The sequence below is a fragment of the Elgaria multicarinata genome, chromosome 23 (assembly GCF_023053635.1).
Source record: "Elgaria multicarinata webbii isolate HBS135686 ecotype San Diego chromosome 23, rElgMul1.1.pri, whole genome shotgun sequence".
In the NCBI taxonomy this organism is placed as follows: domain Eukaryota; kingdom Metazoa; phylum Chordata; class Lepidosauria; order Squamata; family Anguidae; genus Elgaria; species Elgaria multicarinata.
Window position 1 is genome coordinate 689538 of NC_086193.1, and position 26680 is coordinate 716217.

The 26680-nt window shown below is 48.7% G+C and overlaps 1 protein-coding gene across 1 annotated transcript; it reads left to right on the plus strand.

The window, feature by feature from the left end:
• Nucleotides 1-780: 780 nt before the first annotated feature.
• SLC5A5 (solute carrier family 5 member 5) lies at nt 781-25345 on the plus strand. Its single transcript, XM_063146871.1, has 15 exons — nt 781-1152; nt 8842-8907; nt 9784-9835; nt 10642-10709; nt 11640-11794; nt 13424-13564; nt 15535-15664; nt 16479-16567; nt 17962-18074; nt 18699-18769; nt 19298-19384; nt 21414-21619; nt 21865-21968; nt 23257-23360; nt 24782-25345. Exons 1-15 carry the CDS (start codon nt 781-783, stop codon nt 24974-24976), a joined length of 1953 nt encoding a protein of 650 aa, XP_063002941.1. The 3' UTR covers nt 24977-25345.
• Nucleotides 25346-26680: the final 1335 nt, after the last annotated feature.

The window sequence follows — 26680 nt, forward strand, 5'->3', positions numbered from 1 at the left end:
AAAAGCAGACAAAACATTTCAATCTCTAAAGCAGAACTTTTGCCTGTTTTTAAAACAAGAAGGGAATAAAGCCAGAATCTGAATGAAAATGTATCTGGTGGGAAATTGAATCTGATTCCTGTTTCTGAAACAGTTTAATTCTAGTCCGGAGCCCTTGTGGGAAACTTTACTGATTTTAATTTAAATAATAATAATAATAATAATAATAATAATAATAATAATAATAATAATAATAATAGAAATTGCTCAGTAATTTTTGTGGGGCATTGCTAGTTCTGGTTGAATTCCCAGGCTTCTGTTTTTCCCTCCTTGGGTTTTACCCTCTGCTTTGCCTGGACTTGGAACTCCAGCCTGTTAAATACTTTGCATTGTTTCCTCAGCTCTTCTTTCAGCTTTGCTACCTCGGCCTTATACAGCTTTTTTTCCCCCCCAGCCCACAGTTGGGAGATTGCTTTTCAATTTTGGACACCTCTGAGATCAGCTTCCCAACTTGTAAACAGTAATTTACTCTGGTTTTTTTATTTTGTTTTTACATCTCATCTGTTAGACAGAATCATCTTCATCATCATCTTTATTATTATTGGCTTGTTCCTTCTCTTTCCTGCTGTATAATAAGGGACAGGCAGAGCGGGGTTTAAGTTTTGCACCTTTTCCCGACCATCTAAACATTTCCTCGGCTCTGTTCTTTTTCGCCTGTTTTCACCTCTTTGAGCTCTAGGGAATCTTTCGCTCTTTTCGGCTTGGTTCACCCAGTGATTTGTCTGGAGGCTCAATTGCAAAATGTCCCAGGGAGGAAACTTAGAGGTCTTGAAGGCGGAGATGTTAACATTCAGTTTATGGGATTATGGCGTCTTTGGCCTGATGCTTCTGATCTCTACGTCCATCGGCCTTTTCTACGCCCTCTCGAAAGGTGGGCAGAAGACCTCCGAAGACTTTTTCACAGGCGGCCGGCAGATGTCGGCTATTCCCGTAGGGCTGTCGCTCTCCGCCAGTTTCATGTCTGCCATCCAGGTGCTTGGGGTGCCAGCCGAAGCGTACCGTTACGGCATGAAGTTTTTGTGGATGTGCCTGGGCCAGCTGCTGAACACCCTGTTGACCGCGTACCTCTTCCTGCCGGTCTTCTACCGCCTGGGACTCACCAGCACTTACGAGGTAAGCAGAAGACTCTGGTGTACGTGTGTGTGTGTCTTGTGGGGTGGTGTTGGGGAGATGTCTTTTACAGGGTGCTGATGGAAGTCGTAGACAGACCCTTGTTTCCCGCACAATCTCACAGTGGGTTTAAAAATGGCGATGAGGGATCATTTCCCCACACATGACGGTTGGCAGAGCGGTCATGGCATCTCTTTCAAGTGTCCCTATTTTTCAGGGATCGTCCTTGGTTTCAGGTCTCTGCCCTGGTGAAGCGCCGGCCAAATTCTTCCACTGAAGAAACAAAAAGACAAAAAACGAGTGTGGGTTGTGAGTGTCGCTGTTTTTTAGCGACACTCAACCTTGGGGAAAGGCCTGGATCTAGTTCCGAATGCGTATGAAACCCAAGAGTCGTAGAATTTTAGAGCAGGAGGAATCCAGTGGAGGCTGGGAGCTCTGATATCAACAGGGCGCAGGATCTGCTCTGGGTTTCAGTCAGAACCGGCAAGAACTCTAAAAGAACTAGCCAAGGTGGCACCTTGGACAACTCCTTTATAGTTCTGATGAGTTCTGTCTGAAACCCGGAGCGGATTTCCCGCCTCACTGATATCGGTGCCACCAGACTCCACTGGAAGAGGGCTTTGGAGGTCATTTAGTCTAAAAGAATGTCTTCGCGGTGCATGCATCGTCGATTCGTGTTGAATTTAGCCATGCATCGCTCGCTCCGGGCAATCTGGAGGTGAAAGCAAAGTAGGGTGTGCGTGAGGCATGGGGTCAGGTGTGGACTAACTTCAATCGTGGGGGAGCGATTTCTTTCCGCCCCCGCTTTAAAACCCCTGCCTGGCACCGATGTGTCCTCTCCAGCTCCCCTTCCTTAACAAGGACACTCTTGATTTTATCCCAACCCTGTGAAACCACAACCTTCCTTTCCTCCTTGTTTTGACACTCCTGCGCATGAGACGCGGCGGCTGCAGGCCTTTTGCCATTTCACCCACTTGCTGCCGCCGAGGTGAAATGCTGAAAACAGATCAGAGGATAAAGATGTTTTCCCAGCATATCTTTAACTGAAAGAACAAATTGGCCCTTTGGAAGCCCTCCGCTTTCGTCTGTGGCCACACCAAGGGGCTCCCCATTTTCCAAAGCAGGAAGTAGCATGTTTATGGTTTCTCCATCATTAAGCCCAGTCTAATTTTTGCGTTCAGGGGTGCCAGGTGAACGGCACCTGAGGTCCTTTGCATGCAAAGCTATACTGAAAGGCGATTTATTTTATCATTTATTTGTTTATTGCATTTATATCCCACCTTTTTTCCTGCAAGGCGGCATACATGATCCTCCTCCTCTCCCCTTTATCCTCACAACAACAACCCTGTGAGGTGGGTTGGGCTGAGAGCCTGTGACTGGCCCAAAGTCACCCAGTGGGTTTCCATGGCCAAGTGGGGCCTAGAACCCGGATCTCCCAACTCCCAGTCCAACGCTTTAGCCACCCCACCCCACTGGCACACTGGTTTTAAGTGAAGATTTGGTTTATGGATGCTCCAGCGATATCCGAACAGCTACGGTGAGATTATGTTTTCCATTTGAATCACCTCTAGATAGTTTGTCTTTGACTAAGCTACTTGGAGACAATTAATGTGGCATGTTTTCTCGCATTCCTTACATCTTCCAGAGATAGGAGGGAAGGCCAGGTCCCCCTTCCTCTCCTGATGCATCCATAAACTGACCGATCCAGATAAACTGTGCAAGAGTTCAATGTTTGGTAAACAATCTTTATCAGTTTAAATTCTTGTGTTTCATTTTAAGAAAGGACCAATAGGTCTTGGTAAGCAGGCTACTTTCTGGCTACTTAATGGTTCTGCATGGAACCATTAAGTCAGCCTTCCTCAACCTGGGGCGCTCCAGATGTGTTGGACTACAACTCCCAGAATGCCCCAGCCACTGGCTGGGGCATTCTGGGAGATGCAGTCCAACACATCTGGAGCGCCCCAGGTTGAGGAAGGCTGCATTAAGTGAACAGATTTTTTTGCCCAGTGTTTTGGGCTATAATTTTGACCAATTTCTTATCACTCTGATGTGGTCAAAATGCGTATAGGATAGGTGGATGGGTATAGCCTTCCATATTATTACTTTTTTAAAATTTATTACATTTATATACATTTATATACTGCCCCATAGCTCGAGCTCTCTGGGCAGTTTGCAAGGATTAAAACACCGAACATTAAAGACCAATATACAAAATTTAAAACCATAAGTCCTAATATCCATACGACCAGTAGAAACAAGTGAAATGTAATTTCCATTTAGTTCTTGTGGACTGTTTAGCTCTTATTTTGGCATAATTCTATGTTAAATCATTAAAAAAATTAAATTATTAAATGTTTACTATCACTCTTTATGCTTTGCAGTCTGGATTAGTTATTTCACTAAATTTGATCGTAGTTTGCTTAGTGGTAGCTCCATTTATACTTTTGTTTTATACTTTGAATGTTTTTAATTTTTGTGAACCGCCCAGAGAGCTCCGGCTATTGGGCGGTATAGAAATGTAATAAATAATAAATAAATGAATAAATAAATAAATAAATTTAAACCTTGTATTGTACTAGTTCTTTTAAACCTATCTTGTTCTGTGTATGTATTTATTTATTACATTTCTGTACTCCCCAATAGCCGAGTATGGGGAAGTCAGCGTGGTGTAGTGGTTAGAGCGTTGGACTGGGGAGACCCGGGTTCTATTCCCCACTCAGACATGAAGCTCACTGGGCAACTTTGTGCCCGCCACTGACTGTCAGCCTAACCTACCTTGTAGGGTTGTTGTGAGGGTAAGATGAAGAGGAGGAGGATTATGTATGCCACCTTGGGTCCTTGACAAGAAGAAAAAAATTGGGGGTATAAAAATAACAAATGAATCAATAAATAATATTGCTTGGAGTTGTGATCCAAAACGTTTCGAGGGCAGGTTGAGGAAGACGTTGAGACCCACAGAACAGGAGGGGTCAAGGACTGTTAGGCTATCCGGGTGTTCCTCTCTAGAAACTATTTGGATAAATCCATATTACATTAATCACGGGGAGAACGAAGAGCAAAAGACATGATAGCACTCTTCAAATACTTGAAAGGTTGTCACACAGAGGAGGGCCAGGATCTCTTCTCGATCCTCCCAGAGTGCAGGACACGGAATAACGGGCTCAAGTGACAGGAAGCCAGATTCCAGCTGGACATCAGGAAAACTTCCTGACTGTTAGAGCAGTACGACAATGGAACCAGTCACCTAGGGAGGTTGTGGGCTCTCCCACACTAGAGACATTCAAGAGGCAGATTCCTGCACTGAGCAGGGGTTGGACTCGATGGCCTTGTAGGCCCCTTCCAACTCTGCTTTTCTATGATTCTATGATTCTATGATCCATGAGCAAGACGTAGGCCACCCCGTCTGAGTCGGGCTCGCTCACCCATTTGGCTTTGGCTCCCAGGGACGCTCCGAGGAGTCGGAAAGGCTTGAAACTTGGCCAGACGGCTATTGGCTGGCCTCCCCTTGATGCACAAGCCAACGTTGGCTTTTGTTTGCCTGCTGAACTGAGCGCTTTCAAGTGCCGCTGAGGGCTTTCAGAGAGGAGGGCTAGCTTCAGCGGCTGGCTTTGAAGCGACGTGGGAGAAAGTAGTCCGGGGAGGGCCGGAGGAAGCGCTGCAAATGGGTTGCGTCAGTGATCCGGCTGAGTGAGCAAGGTGCTGAAACCATGCGTCCTTAAGGGCTTCCTGGCACAATTGGGCAAAGAGTGCAAGGCGCTTTGCCCACACCTGTCCCAGTGCCATGAACCCTCACACGTCCCAAACAGCGCGATGCACACCGCCGAGCATGTGTGGCAAACCCGAGAGGACGTGTACCTGTGAGATTTGGGGAGGCGTCTCTGCCCCTCCCATGGGGGTCTCAATAACCCCAACTCCCAGGTTTCTCACCCCATGGCTTTGAACGTAGCACCCTTCTGTGTCAGACAAATTTAAGCAATGGTCCTCCGAGGCTTCAGGCTGGAGTTTCCCCAGGGCCTCTACCACTATGCTCTGTCCCAGAAGTAAGATTCTGGTCCTCTTGGTTCGGAACAAAGGCCAGGTTTCAATAGGAAGCTCCCTTTGTAGCATCTAGTTCAGGGGGGTTGATGCTGACTGGTTGTACTTTTCAGGGATTCAGACAGGGGGCTTTTTCGTAGCCCTACCTGGCCGTGCCGTGGAGCCAACCTGTAACCTCCTGCATGCAACGCAAGGGCCCTCCCTGAGAACATCGTTACTGGGAGGGTTAGAATTGTAATAAATAAATGCGTGAATAAAACCCCTTCTTGTTGCAGGCACTGCAAGGTTCTAGTCCTCAGTGCATGCCAAGCGGAGGCCCTGGGCAGGTCTACACCAGGGGAGGGGATGGGGAGAATCTCGCGATATCCTCCCCCTCGGTCCAGGTGGGCCACGCGACATCCCGGGCATCATGCCCGTCGCAGCGGCCATTTTTTATAAAAAAACCCAAGAAGAGCTTGAGCCCCCTCACGCTCCAGCAAAAATTACAAGGTATAACAACCCCTCCCCACCCCCTGTGGTCACGTAGCACCTGAAGAGCTCCTCGTTTACTCACGAGGAGCCGGGATGAAACTGGGAAGGCTGCCCACGCCTACTGCAGTCTCCGGACGATCCCGAGATAGCAGGGGAAATCGGGCTAAAAGCCGGCCCGGTTGTCCCGGGGAAATGGAGGGATCTTACCTCCCCATCCCCGGGATCCCCTGTGCGTCATGTGGAGGCACAGGGATGATCTCGGAGCGATCCCCAGGATAAGGCATGGTGTAGACCTGCCCTCTGTCATTGAGTGGCATCCCTGCCTGTTATGGCCACCGGCTTAGGTGGATGAAAAAGGGGGATGTGAGGAATTCATGCTGGTGGTGGAGGAGGAAGGGAGGCCTGGACCCACTTAGCTGGGCTCCTGCGACGTTCTCACTAAAAGGAAATAAGACACGTTCTCGGGGAACGTTTATCAATGGCTCAGAACCTCAGAAGAGCCCTGATGCTGGATCAGACCTAGGGTCCACCTAGTCCAGCATTCTGGGAAGCAAGCAAGCAGGACATGAGTGCAAGAACACGTCCCCCTGCTAGTTCCACAGAGCTGCCGTGTTCAGGAGAAGTCTATCTCTGGGCACAAACACCAGCACTGCTGATCTGCCTCTGGCTGTCCACTGTGGGGAACAGGGCGCAGGGTTGGATGGGCTGCCCTGGATCTCGTCTCTGGGTACATTTTTTATGTAATCTCCCCTGACCCGTCCAAGGGCAGGGGTCAGAAAACACAAAGGCTATCTCCGTTGAAACAGGGTCAGTTAAGCATTTGCTACTTGGTGGAGGACGAGACGGTCTCGCCTTTTGCTCCATCCTAGGGATTGTGACCCGGAGGGGGAAGGCTTGCGCTCCTTCCTCGCTTGCTTTCAGAAAAGGGCAAAGGTTTCTGTTTGGAGACCTTGGACAATCAGCAAGCGTGTGGAAGGACCTCGGAGCAAGGTTCTCGCTACGTTCTTCTCCACAGTCGTCCCCTAAAATCAACACCGGCACGGTGAAAAGAAACGATGGGAGTTCTAAAGGGTTGGGGTGTGAAAGTTAAATAAATAGGCCTGTGTGTCTCTTTGGAAGAGTTGGCCGCTGCTGGGCGCCTTGTTTGCTCACAACTTTGGACCAGGAAATAGGAACAGCTCGAATGGAAACAAAACTTTGGGGTCGCTTTGATCCCAACATGGTCTGGGACCTCTGACTGACAGCGTCCTTCAGGAGTTCCAAGCCACAAAGTAGCTGTGTCGGCGGATTTCTGTAGATCAAATCTCCACCGAATGGAGAGAGAGAGAGAATTAGGCTGGGTTTGTTTACGGTTTTTCGTTTGTTCGTTCCGTGGCTTGCATGCAGGGCACGTCGGTTGATTTCTATTCTAGCAGTGCAATCCTAAACCTGCTTTGCTCAGATGTACATCCCACTGTGCCTAGCGGGATTTACTCCCTAGTAAGTGGATACACATTTCTTGCGGGGCGGGATCTTTCCATGGGTTCCACCGCAACCCCCGAGGACAGGAACATGGGGGAGACGCCAGAATGTCACGTCCTTCTGGCAGAAAGATGAGTGGAGGGCCATGTTCTGCGATGTATTGGACTACAAGCCCCATCTCCCCATGCCGGCTGGGGAGAGTCCCAGCTTGGGAAAGGCTAGTTGGGATCAAAATGAAGAGAGACTGAAAGAACTGGGCATGTTTAGCCCGGAGAAGAGAAGATTGAGGGGAGACATGGTAGCACTCTTCAAATACTTGAAAGGTTGTCACACAGAGGAGGGCCAGGATCTCTTCTCCATCCTCCCAGAGTGCAAGACATGGAACCATAGGCTCAAGTGACAGGAAGCCAGATTCCAGCTGGACATCAGGAAAAACTTCCTGGCTGTTAGAGCAGTGCGACAATGGAATCAGTTACCTAGGGAGGTTGTGGGCTCTCCCACACTGGAGGCCTTCAAGAGGCAGCTGGACAACCATCTGTTAGGGATGCTTTAGGGTGGATTCCTGCATCGAGCAGGGGGTTGGACTCGATGGCCTTGTAGGCCCCTTCCAACTCTGCTATTCTATGATTCTATGAAAAGGTGGGGTGCAACTCATTAAATAACAGAAATAATCCAAGTTATTAAGTGCAGCTTCCATTTAAAACAACAGCAACTGTATTTCGACAGCTGTATCTATGTTTGGTTTTATGGCAGAACTGAGCGACACAAGGAGCGTTTCCTTTCCTGCTTTCCTGCCACATAACCTCTAGGTGGCACTGTGGTATAGAGGCATAGTGCAAATAGGCAAGAGGAGATCGCAGTTTCTTTGCTTTCACAATGAAATGCCGGAAGGGGGAGTGGCCATCTGAGGAAGGACAGGAGTGCAGGAAGAGCTCCCGATACAGAAGGCACATTAAAAACAAAACAAAAAACAAAGTCTGGACCATGAGGGATGGAACTGAAACAGGAAGGGGAGCCTCTTAGTCTTAAAACGTGAGCTCTGATCAGCTGCTTCGGAGCATCTGAATCGGTTCTGATCTTCCTCAGCTTGCTTTGGATCCAGATGCAAAGTGAGATTTGGACATCCAAAGTGTGTAGTTTCCCAGGGACAAATCTGACCAGGTATCTGTTTGGCTCCCCGACTCACTTGTCCCCCAAACCTGGCAAGCGGGTGCCCTTATCTGTTCAATCAGCCGGGACTTAGACACGTCCGTAGCTACCTGTCCTCCATGAGAGCCACCATTGTAAAGGGAAATGGAGCTCTATATTTAACATAGATCTAATGTTGTTCACAATGGCAGCTGTGATGGGCCATTTCCTGAAATGGCCCCCATGGTGCGCAACAGTAGATCTATGTAAATACAGACCCGCTTTGGCTGGATCTGACCTGCTTTAGCTTGATACCGGCGTTCTTTGGCCCCATCTGGGCCCAATCCAGATTCAGACCAAGGCAGACCAAATTGGCCTGCTTCGCTTTGGGATCCAGGACCTACTGAAGACAAGGGGTGGGTGTGACAGTCACTGCTCCTGTAGAGACGGCGCCTGTGTGAAGAGAAGAGGCATCCCCCTTCTGGTGTTCTATGTGCCTGCTTCACTTCCCTATTTTGGGAGAAGAGCCCCGCTGAAAAGTCATCACGAATCAGCCTGTCCAGGTTTCAGTTCCCTTTCCCAATCTTGTCTTGGCAGTATCTGGAGCTGAGGTTTTCCAAGAAAGTCCGCCTGTGTGGGACGATCCAGTACATCATTGCAACAGTAAGTTGTTCAGGGTATGGTTGGCCTGCAATGGGAACGGAGCGTAGATCTGGGGGCAGAAAAAGGTTTCCTTATCCGGGGCCAGACCCTGGGTTCATCCAGCCCAATACTGTTGACGCGGACTGGTAACGGTGGCTCTCTGGGTTTTCAGAAAGAGAAGGGTCTTGAAAAAAATCCTTCCCAGGGATGCCTGAAATCAAACCAGGGGCCTTTTGTATGCAAAGCTCTGAGCTGTGGCCGTTCCCTTAAAATAAAGTAAGGTGCTTGTCCTCATGGTTCTTGAAATAAGAACATGATGGCAAATGGTCCATCTGGTTCCAGAAGGGCAACACTGGCTGGTAGCATCTCTCCAAAGTCTCCAGAGTTCAAACCTGACTGTTTCTGCGTATAATGCCGGCTCTCTTGCATGGAGCTCAAATTCCTTTCTCCTTCGAAGATTTGAATGCAGATTTCAAAACAAGTTTAGGAAAGAACTGGGCATGTTTAGCCCGGAGAAGAGAAGATTGAGGGGAGACATGAGAGCACTCTTCAAATGCTTTAAAGGTTGTCACACAGAGGAGGGCCAGGATCTCTTCTCGATCCTCCTAGAGTGCAGGACACGGAATAACAGGCTCAAGTTAAAGGAAGCCAGATTCCAGCTGGACATCAGGAAAAACTTCCTGACTGTTAGAGCAGTGCGACAGTGGAATCAGCTACCTAGGGAGGTTGTGGGCTCTCCCACACTAGAGGCCTTCAAGAGGCAGGTTGGCAACCATCTGTCAGGGATGCTTTAGGGTGGATTCCTGCATTGAGCAGGGGGTTGGACTCGATGGCCTTGTAGGCCCCTTCCAACTCTGCTATTCTATGATTCTAAGTCCATTTCTTCCCTCCATCTAGATGCTGTATACCGGGATTGTGATCTATGCCCCAGCACTGATCCTCAACCAAGGTACGTTCTACGCTTTTTTGCACAGCCCAGTTCTAAGCATGTTTACTCAGGAGTAAGCCCTGCAGGGTCCTTACTCTGTCTCCCTAGGATCACAGCATTAAGTTTCCTTTCAAATCCCCTCACGTGTTGGGGACAGCCTTGTGGGAGAAGCTCAACTCATGGGAATTATGCTACAATTTTTTTAACTAGGGATGCATGAGATGATTTAAAACAAGAATTTACCACAATTTGAACATTTCTTCATCCACTGCATGAAAAGAACTTTAAAACGTTCCAATGTCGGAGAAATCAAAACGGAGAGTTTCAAATTTGAGTGTCTATCCCTAAAAGTCCAGGTTCTAACCTGGATGGATTCAACCATATTTGTGGTGTGAAATTAGGGTTGCTACCTCTTTATCTTTATTTTTCTGACAAGCTCCTCATTCTTAACAGCTACTTAACAGCAAGTATGTACAACATGGCCTTTTCTGTGCTAGAAATAACAGTACCTGCTGAATTTGGCTGGTGGAAATGGTGAGGGTCTGGCTCAGTTCATTTTTTGAATAAAAATTACCAAAATTTGCAGATTTTTCCCCATTAAGAGGACAGAAAGAACATGAGATTTTTTTTTAAATGAAGATAGGAAGGAGAAAGCAATTGGTTGATCCCTATTCTTAGCGCGTGGCTAAAGTTATGGAAGTGGATTCGCCTACCAGATTTCTGTGTGTCAAGGGTGTCTTTTAAAGCAACTTCCCAAAATGTTCCTGAATAAATGCCAATTAAATTAGGCAGTCTAACTAATCCGCCCTCCTTTCTCATTTATCTAGTGACTGGATTGGATATTTGGGCTTCTCTTCTTTCCACTGGTGTCATCTGTACGTTTTACACCACCATCGTGAGTATACTTTGCACGTTCTCAGAGATCTCCTCTCCTTCCAGACGTTAGCCAATGCCTCTAGTATACTTTGTACATTCTCAGAGATCTCCTCTCCTTCCAGACGTTAGCCAATGGCTCTCCCACCCTAGAGGCCTTCAAGAGGCAGTTGGACAACCCTCTGTCAGGGATGCTTTAGGGTAGATTCCTGCATTGAGCAGGGGGTTGGACTTGATGGCCTTATAGGACCCTTCCAACTCTACGATTCTATGATTCTATGATCTCTTGACAACTCCCTCTCCCTGACCCATTCCATCGGACATCTCGTACGTCAGCTTCTAAAGTCCCGACACCTAAAGTCCTCCCACTGTGAAAAGTTTTTGGAAGTTTGGGGCTACGTAGAGAATGGGCAAAGCAGATTCTGAGTTTTATAAACCCGGGCCAAAGCTAGACCTAAGGTTTATCCCTGGATCGTCCAGGGGTCAAACCTGTTCATCTAGGTGACACACAGGGGATCCAGTGCTCAGGCAGGGGCGAACCCTGGGTGATCCCAGGATAAACCTTGGGTCTAGCTGTGGCCCCGGTTAATTATTTATAGGGTTGAAGCCAGACACACCTCAGCGGGGAGGGAATTCCATAACCTGGGCACCAACACCGGGAATGCCCTCTCTCTCCTGCTGGCCAACTGAACAAATCATAGAATCACAGAATAGCAGAGTCGGAAGGGGCCTACAAGGCCATCGAGTCCAACCCCCTGCTCAATGCAGGAATCCACCCTAAAGCATCCCTGACAGATGCTTGTCCAGCTGCCTCTTGAAGGTCTCTAGTGTGGGAGAGCCCACAACCTCCCTACGTTAGTGTCAAAATAGTGTCGAAATGCTTCAAATTAAAAGGTGGTTGGTTTGCAAGGTCTGTTCGGGAGCACTGCTGAGTTTCCCTTCTGTCTTTCAGGGCGGGATGAAAGCCGTCATCTGGACGGACGTCTTCCAGGTCTTCGTCATGCTATCGGGCTTCGTGGCCATCTTGATCCAGGGCACGCTGCTGGTGGGAGGGGCCGACAAAGTCCTGGCCATCGCCTACAACAATTACAGGATTAACTTTGATGAGTACGTCCGCAGCAGCGGTTCTCATTGGTGCTGTGCTGCATTTTCACCAGGTCCCATTTGGGCTGCAGATGGTGCCTTTTTAAGTGTGCAAAAAAAGTTCAAGAAAAAACCTTTCCCCTCTTAAATGGTGTTGGTTGCATATGCCTTTGCATATGCCCCCTCTCCCTGATGCATTTATTAATTTAATGCATTTATTGGCACTTTTCAGCCACCCCCTAATAAAGGTTCCCAGAGGGGGCTTACCCGCAATCCATAAAACAGCATGTTCCCTGCCCCCCCGTGGGCTGACAATCTTAAAAAGACATGACACATAAGGAAAAATGTATGGGGAGGGAAGAGGAAAACATTAAATCCAGAGCTCCCCCCCCTGCTTCTTTCCCATGGGGCAGTTAACTTGGGGGAGAGAGAATACATCCCCCTTGACCAGGTGAATGAGCCAACCTGCCACCTCCTGGAAAGCACCTTAACACCTGTGAACACAGATGCCATTTCTCTGCCCTGCATTATTTTCAACTGGGGTGGTGTGTGTGTGCATACCTTTGATTCCTTCAGTATCCCCCCAAATTTCCTAACAGGGTTTTTCATGTTTAGCGTCCTTTTGCACGGGCGACTGAGAGTCAAAGCCCAAACCAGCATCTTGGATATCGTTTGAAAATGCATAGAAAGGGATGTCAGAGAAACCCGTTTGCGGGGTGGAGTTCAGGGACTTCTCCGAGGCGTCAGCACCTTAAGCACTTCTGATCGGTTCCCACCGAGATGCCCAACGCAATCTGCAGTTCGTAGATTTTTCTGGGAATTTTGTGCATTTTTCTTGGAGGGTTCTGTAATTAGTGTCAATTTCTGTGCAATTCACCCAAATTATGGCACAATTTGTTCAAAATACAGGTGAATATGTGCAAATTGCAGAAATGACTGCCAAATATGCGTATTTTGTGCAGGTTGTGGCTGAACTCGCATAATTTGCATAGATTACAGCTGAATTAGCAGAATATGTGCAGTTTATGGCCCTATTGATGCAAACTATAGGCGAATTTGTGAAGAGTGAGGAAACTATGGACGAATTTGTATAATTTGCACAGATTACAGCTGAATTTGTAGAATGTGTGCAGATTATGGCCCTATTGATGCAAACTATAGGCGAATTTGTGAAGAGTGAGGAAACTATGGACGAATTTGTATAATTTGCACAGATTACAGCTGAATTTGTAGAATGTGTGCAGTTTATGGCCCTATTGATGCAAACTATAGGCGAATTTGTGAAGAGTGAGGAAACTATTGCCGAATTTGCATAATTTGTGCAAATTTGGCAGTACTTTGCTTGAATTGCAGAACCTTCCAAGAAAACACAAATGCACAAAAACGTTCCTGCAGTTCAGGGAACAGCCTGCAGACACAAAGCAAATTGTACACACCGCCAAACTCCGTACAGCCAAAAGAAGAAGCAAATCTCCCAGCGATGAACATCCCTTTTCATTGCCTGGTGGGGAGCAGAGAGGAAAATGAAGGCTTACTCCGCCCTTGGGTTTCTAGGCTGTACCCCTTGAGTCATAGCCTCATGAGATCTAGCAACCCTAAGGCTGGCAAATAGCTCTTGGTGGTCTGTTTCACTCCTCCATTTTCCTCCCCCAGTTTCAACCCAGATCCCCGCAGCCGTTACACTTTCTGGACTTTCATCTGCGGCGGGACGCTGGTTTGGCTTTCCATGTACGGCGTGAACCAGGCCCAGGTCCAGCGCTACGTGGCTTGCAAGACGGAGAAAGAGGCCAAAGTGTGAGTTGGTGCGAAGCAATTCCTTGCGTCCAACTCAAATGCTCTCAGCGCCCCGACATTTGGTGATTTGATTTGCACTGATCAGGTCTGCTACATATCCAAAGGGAGCAATGAAAACAATAAAGAAAGCAGATAAGGGAGAAGTGGGCAGGAATAACATGAAAAATACGCATATCATTGCTCCTGACAGTTTTCCAGATTAGAATCATAGAATAGTAGACTTGGAAGGGGCCTCTTAAGACCATTGAGTCCAACCCCCTGCTCAGTGCAGGAATCCACCCTAAAGCATCCCTGACAGATGCTTGTCCAGCTGCCTCTTGAAGGCCTCTAGTGTGGGAAAGCCCACCACTTCCCTAGGTCACTGGTTCCATTGTTGTACCACTCTAACCGTCAGGGAGTTTTTCCTGAGGTCCAGCTGGAATCTGGCTTCCTGTCACTTGAGCCCATTATTCTGTGTCCTGCTCTCTGGGAGGATCGAGAAGAAATCCTGGCCGTTAATCAATTCCCCAACCTGATGTTCTCCAAATGCATTGGACTGCAACCCCCATCATTCTCACCAATGATGGGAGCTTAGTCCAACATCTCTGGAAGGCATCAGGCTGGGGAAAGCTCTAAAACACCAAAATCCTCCCCGCACCTTCAAGACGTACACATTTATTTTACGGCACAGAATCAGTTTTGGGGGACGTCACTTCAGCAGACCCCTTGAGTCCACAAAAGCTTCTGCCGGCATGGAATGATTTGTCCTTTGTACGGTGCTGCAAGGCCCTTGGACGGAGGCCCTTGCTGCAACGGAAGAACCCGGCCAGCCCTCTGGGGAGAGTGGGATGGAGTTGCCGTGACCCTGCACCTTGGGACTTTGAGACACGGAGGCCTGTAGAGCAGGGCGCCTTGCTACAGCGGCAGGGACGTGTAACCCAAGGCGATGCCTTTTTCTTCGCTTGCGGCTTTCTTATCAGCTGCAGGCCTTTGCCTTTCCCTCCCTTTCCTTCCTCTATCAGGGTTGCGTCACTGGGCCTCCTGCCAAAGACGTTGCTCAGCTCTGTGTTTTTTTCTGCTTCCACCTGAGTCTAGAGACTCAAGCTGTGTTCCTCGCTGGACCCGATATCCCCGGGGTTTCCTCTGGGGTTTTCCTCAGTGCCCCACCTGTGTTCTGGCCCATCGGGCCCACCAGAGACTGATTCTTGAGTTTGCGAAGCGTGCGGTGCTTCTGTGCGTGCAAGGACACTGCTTTACACCGAGCCAGGCTCTTGCTTCGTCGAAACGTGGGACCTTCTGCCTCTGAGCTGCAGCCGTCCCAGCTAAAAACGACGTCAGATGGGTTCAGATAAAGGGGTGTTATAAGCAGGTCATAAGAAGCTGCCTTCTGTTGAGTCTATCTAGCCCCATGTTGTCGACACGGACTGGCAGCAGCAGCAGCAGCTCTGCAGCGTTTCAGGCAAGAGTCCTTCTCTGAGGCCTCGGCCTTAAGTTCTCGGGCCAGGGACCTTTCGTTTAGCCTCACTGCTTGGCCTTCTGGGAAATGCACGTTCTATGCCCTCCCCCTGCCCCCATGGCAACCGTTTTACGAACCAGCAAGGATCCTCTGGGGCAGCCATTTTGTAATAGCGCTCCTGACACTCTCTCAAAATCCCCGCTGTGCCTGCTGAACCAAAAAGTATGGTCTACATTGACTGTGATAGGGCTTCTTGATTCAAGGAATTGCTGAGTGCCTCGCCTCCCCTCCACCCGCAAACCTTTTTGGATGACAACTCCAGAGATTCGCAATCATTGGCTGTGCTGGATGGGGTGACAGGAGACGAAACCCCAAACAGCTGGAGGGCAGGAGACCCAGGAAGGGCCGGTTTAGTGGAACAGCCCTGAGTCTCGTTGTCTTTGGACTGCTGCTCATATTTGCCCTTTTCTTGTTGTTCCCTCTTCTTTCTTGCCTCCTCCTCCTCCTCTTCCTCCTCCCTCGGCCCCGATGCCAGAGCCCTCCTGGTCAACCAAGTGGGCCTCTTCATCATCGTCTCCAGCGCCGTGGGCTGTGGCATCGTGATGTTTGCGCTCTACAAGGACTGTGACCCTCTCCTGGCCGGACACATCTCAGCACCTGACCAGGTACTCACCTGCCGCCGACGCTGGAGTGCAGGTGGGCGGAGCTTGGTCAACCAGAAGAATTGCTTGCGGTGGGGGAGAACAAAGGGGTTAAGCAAACAAGCCACTGTCTGGGGATTTCGGTGTTTTCCTTACAACACTTTACTTTGAAACTCGTACAGCAACATCAAAGGTTTCTATTACCACAGGACTAGGGGTGTGCTCCGCTCCAATCGGATAAGCAAATCTTGAGCGGAGCGACGCGATCCGCCTCGGCTAAAGGCGGAGGCGGATCGGGTCGGGAGAGCTGTGGATCGAGGCGAAGCGGTTCGCCTCGATCCGGAGCTCCAGACGCAGGTAAGTGGGGGGAGGGGGTCTTACCTGGCACCGCCACCACAGTCCATGCAGAGATGGCGGCGGAGCCAGGGAAGGGAGACTTACCTGCCTCCGTCACAGTCTGTCGCCGGCTTCAAGCTGGAAGAGGCCGCGGCCTCAGTTGAAGCCGGCGACAGATGCAGGTAAGTGGTGGGAGGGGGGCTTACCTGGCTCCGCTGCCTGCTTCAACTGACGCTGCAGGCTTCAGTTCTGGCCAGCTGTCCTGTCCCGATGGCACCAAGGATCCTTCTTAAAGTGGGCCTGCCAGAACTGGACACAGGACTCCAGTTTAGAGAGGAATAAAGTGGAATTGTTATTGCTTAGAAACGGCGGCTGTACTGGTGCAGCTGAAGGATCGCATTAGCCCCTTTTGCACCTGCATCACGCAGCTGGCTCATTTTTGCTTGCAAATCTTGGCCTTTTGCTGAAAGGGCAAATCTCTTCCCTTCTTGTCTTTTCCCAGTACATGCCTTATTTGGTCTTGGATATCTTTGAGGAATACCCTGGCGTACCGGGCCTTTTCCTGGCCTGCGCGTACAGTGGGACGCTGAGGTAAGTGAGAACCCCTTTGCCCTCCTTCTCTTGAAAGGAACGCCTCCCCGCGCCCCCCGGTTGGTGACAGGCAACTGGGGAAGTGTTCGGTAGCGTGATAAAGCCACGCACCAGCCTGCAGTCAGGTTAACCGCTAACACGTGAGCTGCTTTGCTGGAGTCACATGGAAGGTCCGGTCATGCCGCCTAGGGAAGCCCTGCGGTGACTCCTGGCTGTGAAATGCAAGGCAGCAGTACGTGGGGTTCCGTTGTCGTACTGCTCTAACCATCAAGAAGTTTTTCCTGATGTCCAGCCGGAATCTGGCTTCCTGTCACTTGAGCCCGTTATTCTGTGTCCTGCACTCTGGGAGGATGGAGAAGAGATCCTGGCCCTCCTCTGTGTCACACAGAGTGCTATCATGTCTCCCCTCAGCCTTCTCTTCTCCAGGCTAAACATGCTTAGGGCTAGTGAACTATTTCCGGTCCTCCTGATTCCTCCAGAGATGTTGGCAAAACCCACAACTAATAAAAAGAGTTCATTTTTCCACGAATCCAATCTGTTTTAGCTGATTGACTTTTTCCAAGTTGCACAGATTCCGCAAATTTGTGAAACATTTTTTTTAAAAAAAAAAACTTTCCCGAATGTTGCACTAATTTAGTAACAGAAAAAATTCCTAAAATAATGACAATGACAGCAAGAACACCTGTTTGCACCTGTGCAAAGTTTCCCCCAGAGGCTGAAGTGTGAATATGCTCAGGTTTCGCAAGAGCGAATATTTCACACCAATGTGAATTCATGCAAATTGGGGGACTTGATAAAAATCTGATTCTGTCAAAGAATGGAATGGAAGTCAGTCCACAAAAACCCAGAGACTGAAGGGGTTCTACGCAATCCATACATCCCTAGATATGACATACTGATGTTGACAGACACTCATAATGAATTATTATTATTATTATTATTATTATTATTATTTCTCTTTTCTTTCATGTGGTGGTTTTTCTAGACAGACATGACAGGCTTTGCCAAGTCATGAAGTCTATTATTATTATTATTATTATTATTATTAGTAGTAGTAGTAGTAGTAGTAGTAGACGACTTTTTCCCCTCTTGGGAGGAACCCAAGGTAGCTTGCTTGGTCTTCCTCCTCCCTTTTTATCCACCCAACAACCCTGTGAGGTAGGTGAGGCTGTGACTCCGTGACTTGACCAATGTCACCCATTGAGTTTCATTCCTGAGTCGGGACTAGAACCCGGGTCTCCCAAGTCCCAGTCTAACACTCTAACCACGACGCCAGACTGGCTCTTTAGTACCTGAAAGAGGGCCTGCAGGGCCTGAACGGAGTGGCTCCCCCAGCTCCCCTGCCCCTCCGGCGCATTTGTAACCCCTGGTCCTTCTCCTGCCCCCGGCTACAGCACGGCCTCCACAAGCATCAATGCCATGGCCGCTGTGACGGTGGAAGACCTCATCAAGCCGAACCTGCCCCACCTGTCGCCACGGAAGCTCACCCTCATCTCCAAAGGACTTTGTGAGTGGAGGATGCTGGGGAACGAAGCCACCCTCTGGGGAAAGGGTGGAGGTGGTGTCCATGTGTGTGTGTGAATGGGGGTTAGCGTTCAAGGGGGCTTCCTCCAGGTTGCCAGGAGGCCTTGATTCAAGGTATATCTCCAGAGGTGCACACCCAGCGGCCGCTTTAAGGTGCCCCAAATGCGCTTCCAGATTGGTGCCCTGCGCGGATCCCAAAGCTCCCCCACTGCCAACAAAGTAGCACCATCCTTCAACGTTCAACGGATGAAGATCATCAGAACATCCGAATTGCCATGGTGGATCTGACCAAGAGCCCACCTAGTCCAACATCTGTTCACGCCGTGGCCAACCAGCCGCACAAGTGGGACATGAGTGCAACAGCACCCTCCCACCCATGTTCCCCAGCAACTGGTGCACACAGGCCCACTGCCTCTGATACTGGAGGGAGCGCACAGCCATCAGGACTCGTAGCCATGGAGAGCCTCCTCCTCCTCCTCCTCCAGGCGTTTCTCCATCTATGGAAGTTGTTGGCTTGTTTTGCCGACTTAATTAGAACTAGCTCTTTGCTTTGTTTTCAGCGGAAGCTAAAAGTCTGAACTCTTGTCTCTTTTTGATGCCTTCCCAGCGCTGATCTACGGCACGGCGTGCATCACCGTAGCAGCCTTGTCGTCATTGCTGGGAGGCGGCGTTCTGCAGGTAAAGCTCACCTGTGCAACGGTTACAACTGTCCTCTTTCCCCCCAATGGCTCCTCTCCCTCTTGTATAAATAGATGTCTGAACCAGCTGATTAGTTTTTTAAAAGCAAACATGATTCATACTTTGAATTGTTAGAACAACCCTGTTTGCAAACCAAACCTCGGTGTACCTTGATCAGGGCTTCACATTCCCCGCTGTAAACAGTAATATTTCTGCATCAAGTTGACGGAGTTTCTGGCCTCTGATAACATCTCTCAGTCCAGCTACTGTACGCCGCTTCCTTCATGGTCCATGATCCAACGAAGGCTGCAATCCGGTTGCTGTGTTTACTTTGGAGGAAGTCCTATTGAACTCAATGGAGTTGACATCTGCAGGGTTGCACTCTATGATTACAACCCTCGAAAACTCAAAAACGTGCTCGCTATTCTGTGGACGTTCTGCGCTGGTCCTAACCGAAGTACCGCATGGCTACAGGTTTACCAATTTCCCAACACGTCTCTGTTTGCTTTTTGTCTCTCTTGTCTTTAGGGTTCCTTCACCGTCATGGGGGTCATCAGCGGCCCACTCCTGGGAGCGTTCATCTTGGGGATGTTCGTACCATTGTGCAACACGGTGGTAAGTCCTGGTGACAGAGGGGGATGCATTTGGGAGCACTGATCAGTGCTGTGCATCGTCCGGCAAACAAAGGACGCCGTGCAAATCTATAAAACGGTGTTGGAAGGAGGATGCCGTGACCACGGAGGGTCTAATACTCTCTGCCAGGGATCTAGTCCTCATGATCAAGGAGCCAGCTGAGCAGAGCCGCCTTCCTTCCTAAAATCTATGATTCCCTTCTGATTTTTGCCTCTCCATTCGCAGGCAGTGACTCTTAAGGACAGAGGCAGCGTAGTGTAGTTAGAGTGTTCTGAAGCAAAAACGGGGACAACATTCCCACACAGACCTAAAACTTTGGGCACTGGATAAGTTTAATACAAACAACGAAAAACTAAGGAGGGAGGTGGAATGGATCCTCAAATTAAGAACTTTAAAACCTAAGGGATTAAATGATGATTTGGAACTGCTACCATTACTATGACTCCACATAGTATGCTGTAGGGTGGATTCCTGCATTGAGCAGGGGGTTGGACTCCATGGCCTTGTAGGCCCCTTCCAACTCTGCTATTCTATGATTCTATGATTCTAAATCACTGTAGATGATTTTCCAATACGGCAACTCTGTTCTAGCACAATGACCTTGGCACGTGCTCCAAAGAAATAAAGTGTACAAAGATATAATGCTGTCTTCGAAAATAGTCTTTTCAGTAGCTATTTACAATCAGAGAAAGACATTCTGTTGATAAGAAGAACTTTGCAGACATCTTTTTACAAGTAAGATATGATATATATTCTTTTGATAAATGTTTCGTATGAATGCAACAAAATATCGCATCCAAAGCACTTTGTCTTCTTATCATAAATTTGAAGAATGCTTTAAACAAATTGTACACAGGGCTCTGTGGCAACATGTCCGTCTAATTTTTATAATAATAATGTATTTTTCTTACATGTTGTTGATACCATGTTTTATAGTATGTATTTTAAATGTTTACATCCCCCCGGAAGAAGGCCTTGAAAAGATACAGGGCGAAATGCGTCAGGAATGAATATGTTTTATTACGGTCATTGACCAATACCAACAGTGCATTTAACAAACACTCTTTACAAAATAATGTCAGGCTCTACAATATACAATAAAAAGTTCAGCATCCAGAGAATTCGCTTCTCCCCTTCATTTCACAGAGTGTTCTGAAGACCAGGGTTCTAGTCCCTACGCAGTTGCAAAACTCACCGCATGACTTTGGGCCACTTGCTGATTCTCACCCTAACCTACAGGGTTGTTTGTAGCAAATCAACATAACTCATAGAATTATAGTGGAGTTGGAAGGAGCCTACAAGGCCATCAAGTCCAACCCCCTGCTCAATGCAGGAATCCACCCTAAAGCATCCCTGACAGATGCTTGTCCAGCTGCCTCTTGAAGGCCTCTAGTGTGGGAGAGCCCACAACCTCCCTAGGTCACTGGTTCCATTGTCGTACCGCTCTAACAGTCAGGAAGTTTTTCCTGATGTCCAGCCGGAATCTGGCTTCCTGCAACTTGACCCCATTATTCCATGTCCTCCACTCTGAGATGGGAAATCTAAATGGTGTCTGGGAAATGGCCGTTGGGAAAACCTGGGCTGCCTGCCACCATAGCAAAAAACACATGGAGACCTTTTAAAGTATTAAATAAATGAAAATAACATAAAAATAAAACTGGTAGTGGGGAAAAGGTAGGAAAGACCTGGAGGAGAACTAGTCCTGATGGCTATGTGCTACCTCCAGTATCCAAGGCAGTAAGCCTAGGTGCATCAGTTGCTGGGGAACATGGGCTGGAGGGTGCTGTTGCATTCTTGCCCTGCTTGTGGGTCCCTGGCCAAAAGACGGTTGGCCACTGGGTGAACAGAGTCCTGGACTAGATGGACCCTGGGCCTGATCCAGCCTCAGGGCTCCTCTGATGTTCTTAGGTGATTTTGTCCTGAAACGCCCCTCCCATTCCAGCTGAAAGGTCTTCTTGGGGAGAGTTCTGCCCATCCCTCGTGTAAGCCTCAGTCTCCTCTTTGCTTCCAGGGGGTCTTCTCCGGCCTTGGCATGGGCTTTGCACTCTCCTTCTGGGTAGCGGTGGGGGGCACGATTTATCCCCCCAGTGCCGCCACCATGGGCGTCCTCCCATCCTACGGAGACTTCTGCCCGCTCTACAATGCCTCTGAGGGGCTGAATGGCACCATCGTGTTTGGGCTGCTGCCTCCGCAGAACATCTCAGAAGTTCCGGAGAGGTGAGCGGGGCAGAGGCGGCGGGGCGGAGCTTGCTGTCATTCTCCGCCTTGAAGCTCCGCCTCTGTGTTTCCATTCCTTTTGCAACATTTTGTCATTGTGTACAACTTCCTTCCGCGTGTTTCATCGTCCTACAAGGCAAACTCAGCCGGTCTGATTTCGGGAGCCCCTCAGACCTGCCCATGTCATACGGGAACCCTGTGGCAGGTCACTTCCTGCACGTCTTACGACATCACTTCCTTTGCAGGCCGGCCATCGCAGACGACTTTTACGCCATCTCGTACCTCTACTATGGTGCCTTGGGGACCTTGACCACGGTCGTCATCGGGGTCCTGGCCAGCTGCCTGACAGGTAGAGCTGTTAAGCGATTATTATTGTATTAGTACATGATGCCATTTGCAAAAAGCCCAAGGGAAGTCACCTTGTCCTCCTCTTCTCCATTTTATCCTCACAATAACCCTGTGAGAATCAGTGACTGGTCCCAAATCACCCAGTGAGCTCCATGGGTGAGTCCCAGTCCAAGACTCCTATCACCACACCACGGGGGCACCCTGGATTAGCCCCCAAATCCAGCCCTACGTACACCAACGATCCCGGTGGTTGATAAGGAAGAAGGTCTTCTCGGTGGTGGCCCCTTGATTGTGGAAGGAACTTCCCATTGAGGTCCACTTAGCACCAACACTTGTCATCAGGTCAAGACTTTCCTTGATTCTCAAGGACTCTGCTTTAAAACACCTTGAACATTTTTTCAGAGAAAGGCAGTTGATGGTGAAAATGATGATGGAAAGGGCCTTTTCAGTGGTGGCCCCCAATTATGGAACCATCTCCCCAACAAGGCCCACCTGGTGCCAACGTTGTTATCTTTTCAGCACCAGGTTAAAACATAGTTCTCCATCGCTCCACATTATCCTCATAACAACTGCAAGGATAATGTGATGGCATAAAATGGCAGCATTCAATGAATTTTTCATCAAGTCCTGGATTATTTATTTATTTATTTAATTACATTTATATACCACCCCACAGCCGAAGCTCTCTGGGCGGTTTACAAAGGATTATAGTTTATAGATGGATGTTCTCTCTCTCTCTCTCTCTGTATTATTATTATTATAATTATTATTGTTTTAACTGCTTTTACTGCTTTTAAATTATATATTGTTTTAACTTGGTTCATGGTTTAATTTGTTTTTAACTTTATTGTTTTATACTGAATGCTTTTATCTGTATGCCTCTCTGAGATCTTAATGATATAGGGCGGGATATAAATGTTTTAAATAAATAATAAATAATATTATTGCATTTGTATCCTGCCATATATCTCTAAGATCTCAGGGCAGCATACAGATAAAATGATAAAACAATATAAAACAATAAATATACACAGCTAAAAGCAAATGAAACCATTTACCAAGCTTTAGCTAATGTGTTTTGGATGGTTTTAAAAATTTTGTGAACTGCCCAGAGCGTTGCGGGGTTACGAGGCAGTATAGAAATAGAACGAATGAAATGAGCCGTGGATGAATAAACGCCAAGGCAAAAGCTGCACAGACTATTCTTTAGCAAGCTGACCTTGGCGTGTGCTCTGGGTGGACTCGTTTCCTCACTGTTCTGGGTTGTGTGTTGTGGGTTTTAATTTCAGGGCGCGGAGAAAAGAACTTGAAGGGTCCCAGTGTGCTGTGGTGGGATGTCGTGAAGCAGACCTCCTCCGTCGCCCCAGAGGGGATCGAGAAGCCATTCGTCAAGGTGCAGAGGAGGGAACCGGATGTGTGGGCATGAGGACATTTGGGGAGGAGTTGGGGGGCGGGGTGCAAAATCATCTAACAATCATCTCATCTCGTACTAGGAGCTCCCTAAAATATTACCCTTTGGATGCAGAGCGCTCTAGATCAGCTTTTCCCCATAGGGATGCCAGGCGAATCCATTTAGGGAGAGGAACACACCCACCCACACACTGGACTTCATTTCGGTTCCTGCTGCAGTGCCCGACTCGACCTGCGAGTTGGCCCAGTTTGCTGGATTTTCTGGGAATTTTGCACATTTCTGGGGTGGCGGAAGGTTTTGCAATTTGTGCGAGTCACGGCCCAATTTGCACAAACTCCACGAATTGCCGCCGAATCTGCGTATTTTGTGCAAATTCGGCCATCACGCATGCAAATTACTAGGGTTAAATTTGGCTCGAGAAGAAAGGATTGGTTACAATATTTTTAGAAAATAAAAACATCTGAGACAGAGGGGTGGGTGGGGCAATTGGGTCTTGCGGGCTGCATGTTGCCCCACCCATGTTTAGCCCAGAGAAGAGAAGATTGAGGGGAGACATGATAGCATTCTTCAAATACTTAAAAGGTTGTCACACAGAGGAGGGCCAGGATCTCTTCTCGATCCTCCCAGAGTGCAGGACACGGAATAACGGGCTCAAGTTAAAGGAAGCCAGATTCCAGCTGGACATCAGGAAAAACGTCCTGACTTTTAGAGCAGTACGACAATGGAATCAGTTGCCTGGTGAGGTTGTGGCCTCTCCCACACTAGAGGCCTTCAAGAGGCAGGTTGGCAACCATCTGTCAGGGATGCTTCAGGGTGGATTCCTGCATTGAGCAGGGGGTTGGACTCGATGGCCTTGTAGGCCCCTTCCAACTCTGCTATTCTATGATTCAGAGAGACAGATGTACTCTTGATTTGGACATGAGCTTGGCAAATCAATATACAAGCAGAGAATCCCTTGGGTTTGCCCAGGCCCCACCTGTGGAACTTGTCCATCAGCCTTGCAATGACAGCAGTGGAAACGGGGGATTCAACGGACCTCCCCTGTGAGCTCTGCTCTACCATCTCCACTTCCCAACGGTGCAGAGTCCTGTCCATCCGCTTCGTAACTGCAGGCAGAGAGGCTCGGAGTAAATGCTACCTATAACCTGAAGGGCGTGGCCTGGGGGAGCCTGGTGCTCCAGAGGGAGTGGTTGGGGGCAAAATGTCCCCACCCGCGTCTTGCCAGGTGAATTCTCCCGCAAGTTTCCAGGCTAGGGCTCGCGGCTGGTGTCCGCTCCTGGGAACCCCCTCTGTCAACCACCAGACACTCCGGCAATGCAGTCCTCGGATCCCAGCAGGACCAGCTCCGATGCCCGTTGATGGAGTGGTTGCTCACGCCCCCTGCTTCACTTTTGCCCACACAGGTTTGTGAGGACGCTCCCAGTTTGCAAAAGAAGGCCTTCGGCTCGACGTCCCTGGTGCCCGGGTTCCCAACGGAGGAGAAGACTCTGTTGGCCAAGGAAGAGTCGGCCTTGTCCAAAGGTTCGGAGGAGTCCATCTGTGTATGTGCCGCTTTGGACCACGGTTGCTTCCACCTGCTGAGAGAAACCGACGTGTAACAGTCCCGAGACCAGGAGGCCAGAAATGGTCCCGACCAGCTCTGTCTGGGGAGAAATCACCAGTCTAAACGGATTGTGCCTTGTTTCATCCAGAGATGTGCACATAAAGGGCGCGACTTCCTCCAGAGCAGGACGGAAGCTCTGATAAATTTTGGGGGGAAGGGGGTTGCTTGCCTGTAATCAAACTTTGGTTAAGCTGTGCCAAGAATCACCTGGCAGGCACGGACCCTGGGACTCTTCCACTTGCCCTTTGGGGAGATCCGCCCAGTGGGACCCCCCCCATCTCGCGTCACCTGGGGAAGGGGGAGTTGAAAACCTGCAGGTGGAGATGCAGAAGGGGAAGAATTGCCACCTCTTCTTGTCTTCCCACCCCCCACACTCAAGGCAATATTTTCATCTGCTGGAAAAGGATTCATGGTTGGGTGGACTCAGAACTCTTCTCCGCTTTTTAAGTCTTCTGAAAGAAGGTGCCGTCTCCGGCACTGCAAGCATATCTCGGTTTGCCTGCTGATGAAGCTGCCATGCTTTCTCCCGGGGGCCCTGGGAATTGTAGTTTGGTGGGGCGCTGAGGCTTCTCATCCAGGCAGTGGTCACCACTATTTCCTGGGGAAGGGAGAGGCCTGCTAAAGGCCCTGGGCCGTGTAGGTAGGCAGGCCCAGAGAAAACGCTTGCATGCTTCAAAGCTGGGTTTGGGTTTTGCTGAGGGGCCCATAATTGCACCCTGCATACTTCCCAGGGGGTCTATATTCTGCCTTTCCTCCAAGGAGACCATGGTGGTGTCCATAATGTTCTGCCTCTCCATCTTGTCCTTTCAAGAACAACCCTGTGAGGTAGGTTAGGCTGAGTGTCAGTGCCTGGCCTTAAGTCACCCAGTGAGCTCCCTGGCAGGGAGGAGATTAGAACCCGGATCTCCCAGGTCATAGTTGAATACGTCAGACTTTGCACCACACTGATTCTAGAGAATAATGGCTCTCTATTAGGCTGACCATATTTTGGAAACCAAAAAGGAGGACGATACGGATGCTCTCAAGGAGCCCTGCCCACCCCAACATCATGCCCCGCCCCCAAAGGGGTGGCCCCATCTGCCCCCAAGGGGGCGTGGCCTTGGTCACATGTCTGGTTCTACAGCTCACAAGTAACACCAACCTGTTCTACAAAATACATGAATGTTAAAATCGCTGAAATAAAGAACAAGTGAGACATTCAACGTATCTGAAATCAACATGTATTTTTAGTTGCTGTACAAATTTCTTTATGGTAGTTCTTTTTGCTGTCCTCATACAAGACCAGTAGAAAAGACAATTATTATTTTTCCATTGTTTTAAAAGGAAAAGGTCCTGGATTAGAAAAAGAAATATTTTATTATTTAATTTAAAATATTTATATCCCGCCCTATATCACTAAGATGCCAGGGCGGCGTACAGATAAAAACATACAGTATAAAACAATAAATGTACACAGTTAAAAACAAATAGCTAAAGAACACTGTGGATAGGAGGGGAAATGCTCCTATCCAAATGTTTAGTGCTAGACTAAACAGAAAATGGGAAATATGCAGTAAAGAAAGATTAGACAGGGAGGCAAAAGGTGCAATTCTCTAGCCAGAAAAAAGTCCTACAAGTGCCAGGATAGGATCGTGCCCTAACCAGAAGCAAGCCTCACTGAGATTATTATTATTATTTACCCGCCTCTCCTTCTGGATCG

What these genes read in the sequence shown, in the direction of transcription:
- SLC5A5 (XM_063146871.1), top strand. Translation starts at nt 781, where the DNA reads ATGTCCCAGGGAGGAAACTTAGAGGTCTTGAAGGCGGAGATGTTAACA. An exon ending in ACATCTCAGCACCTGACCAG is followed by an intron (nt 15,665 to 16,478) that starts GTACTCACCTGC and finishes GTCTTTTCCCAG; the next exon opens with TACATGCCTTATTTGGTCTT. An exon ending in CCTCATCTCCAAAGGACTTT is followed by an intron (nt 18,075 to 18,698) that starts GTGAGTGGAGGA and finishes ATGCCTTCCCAG; the next exon opens with CGCTGATCTACGGCACGGCG.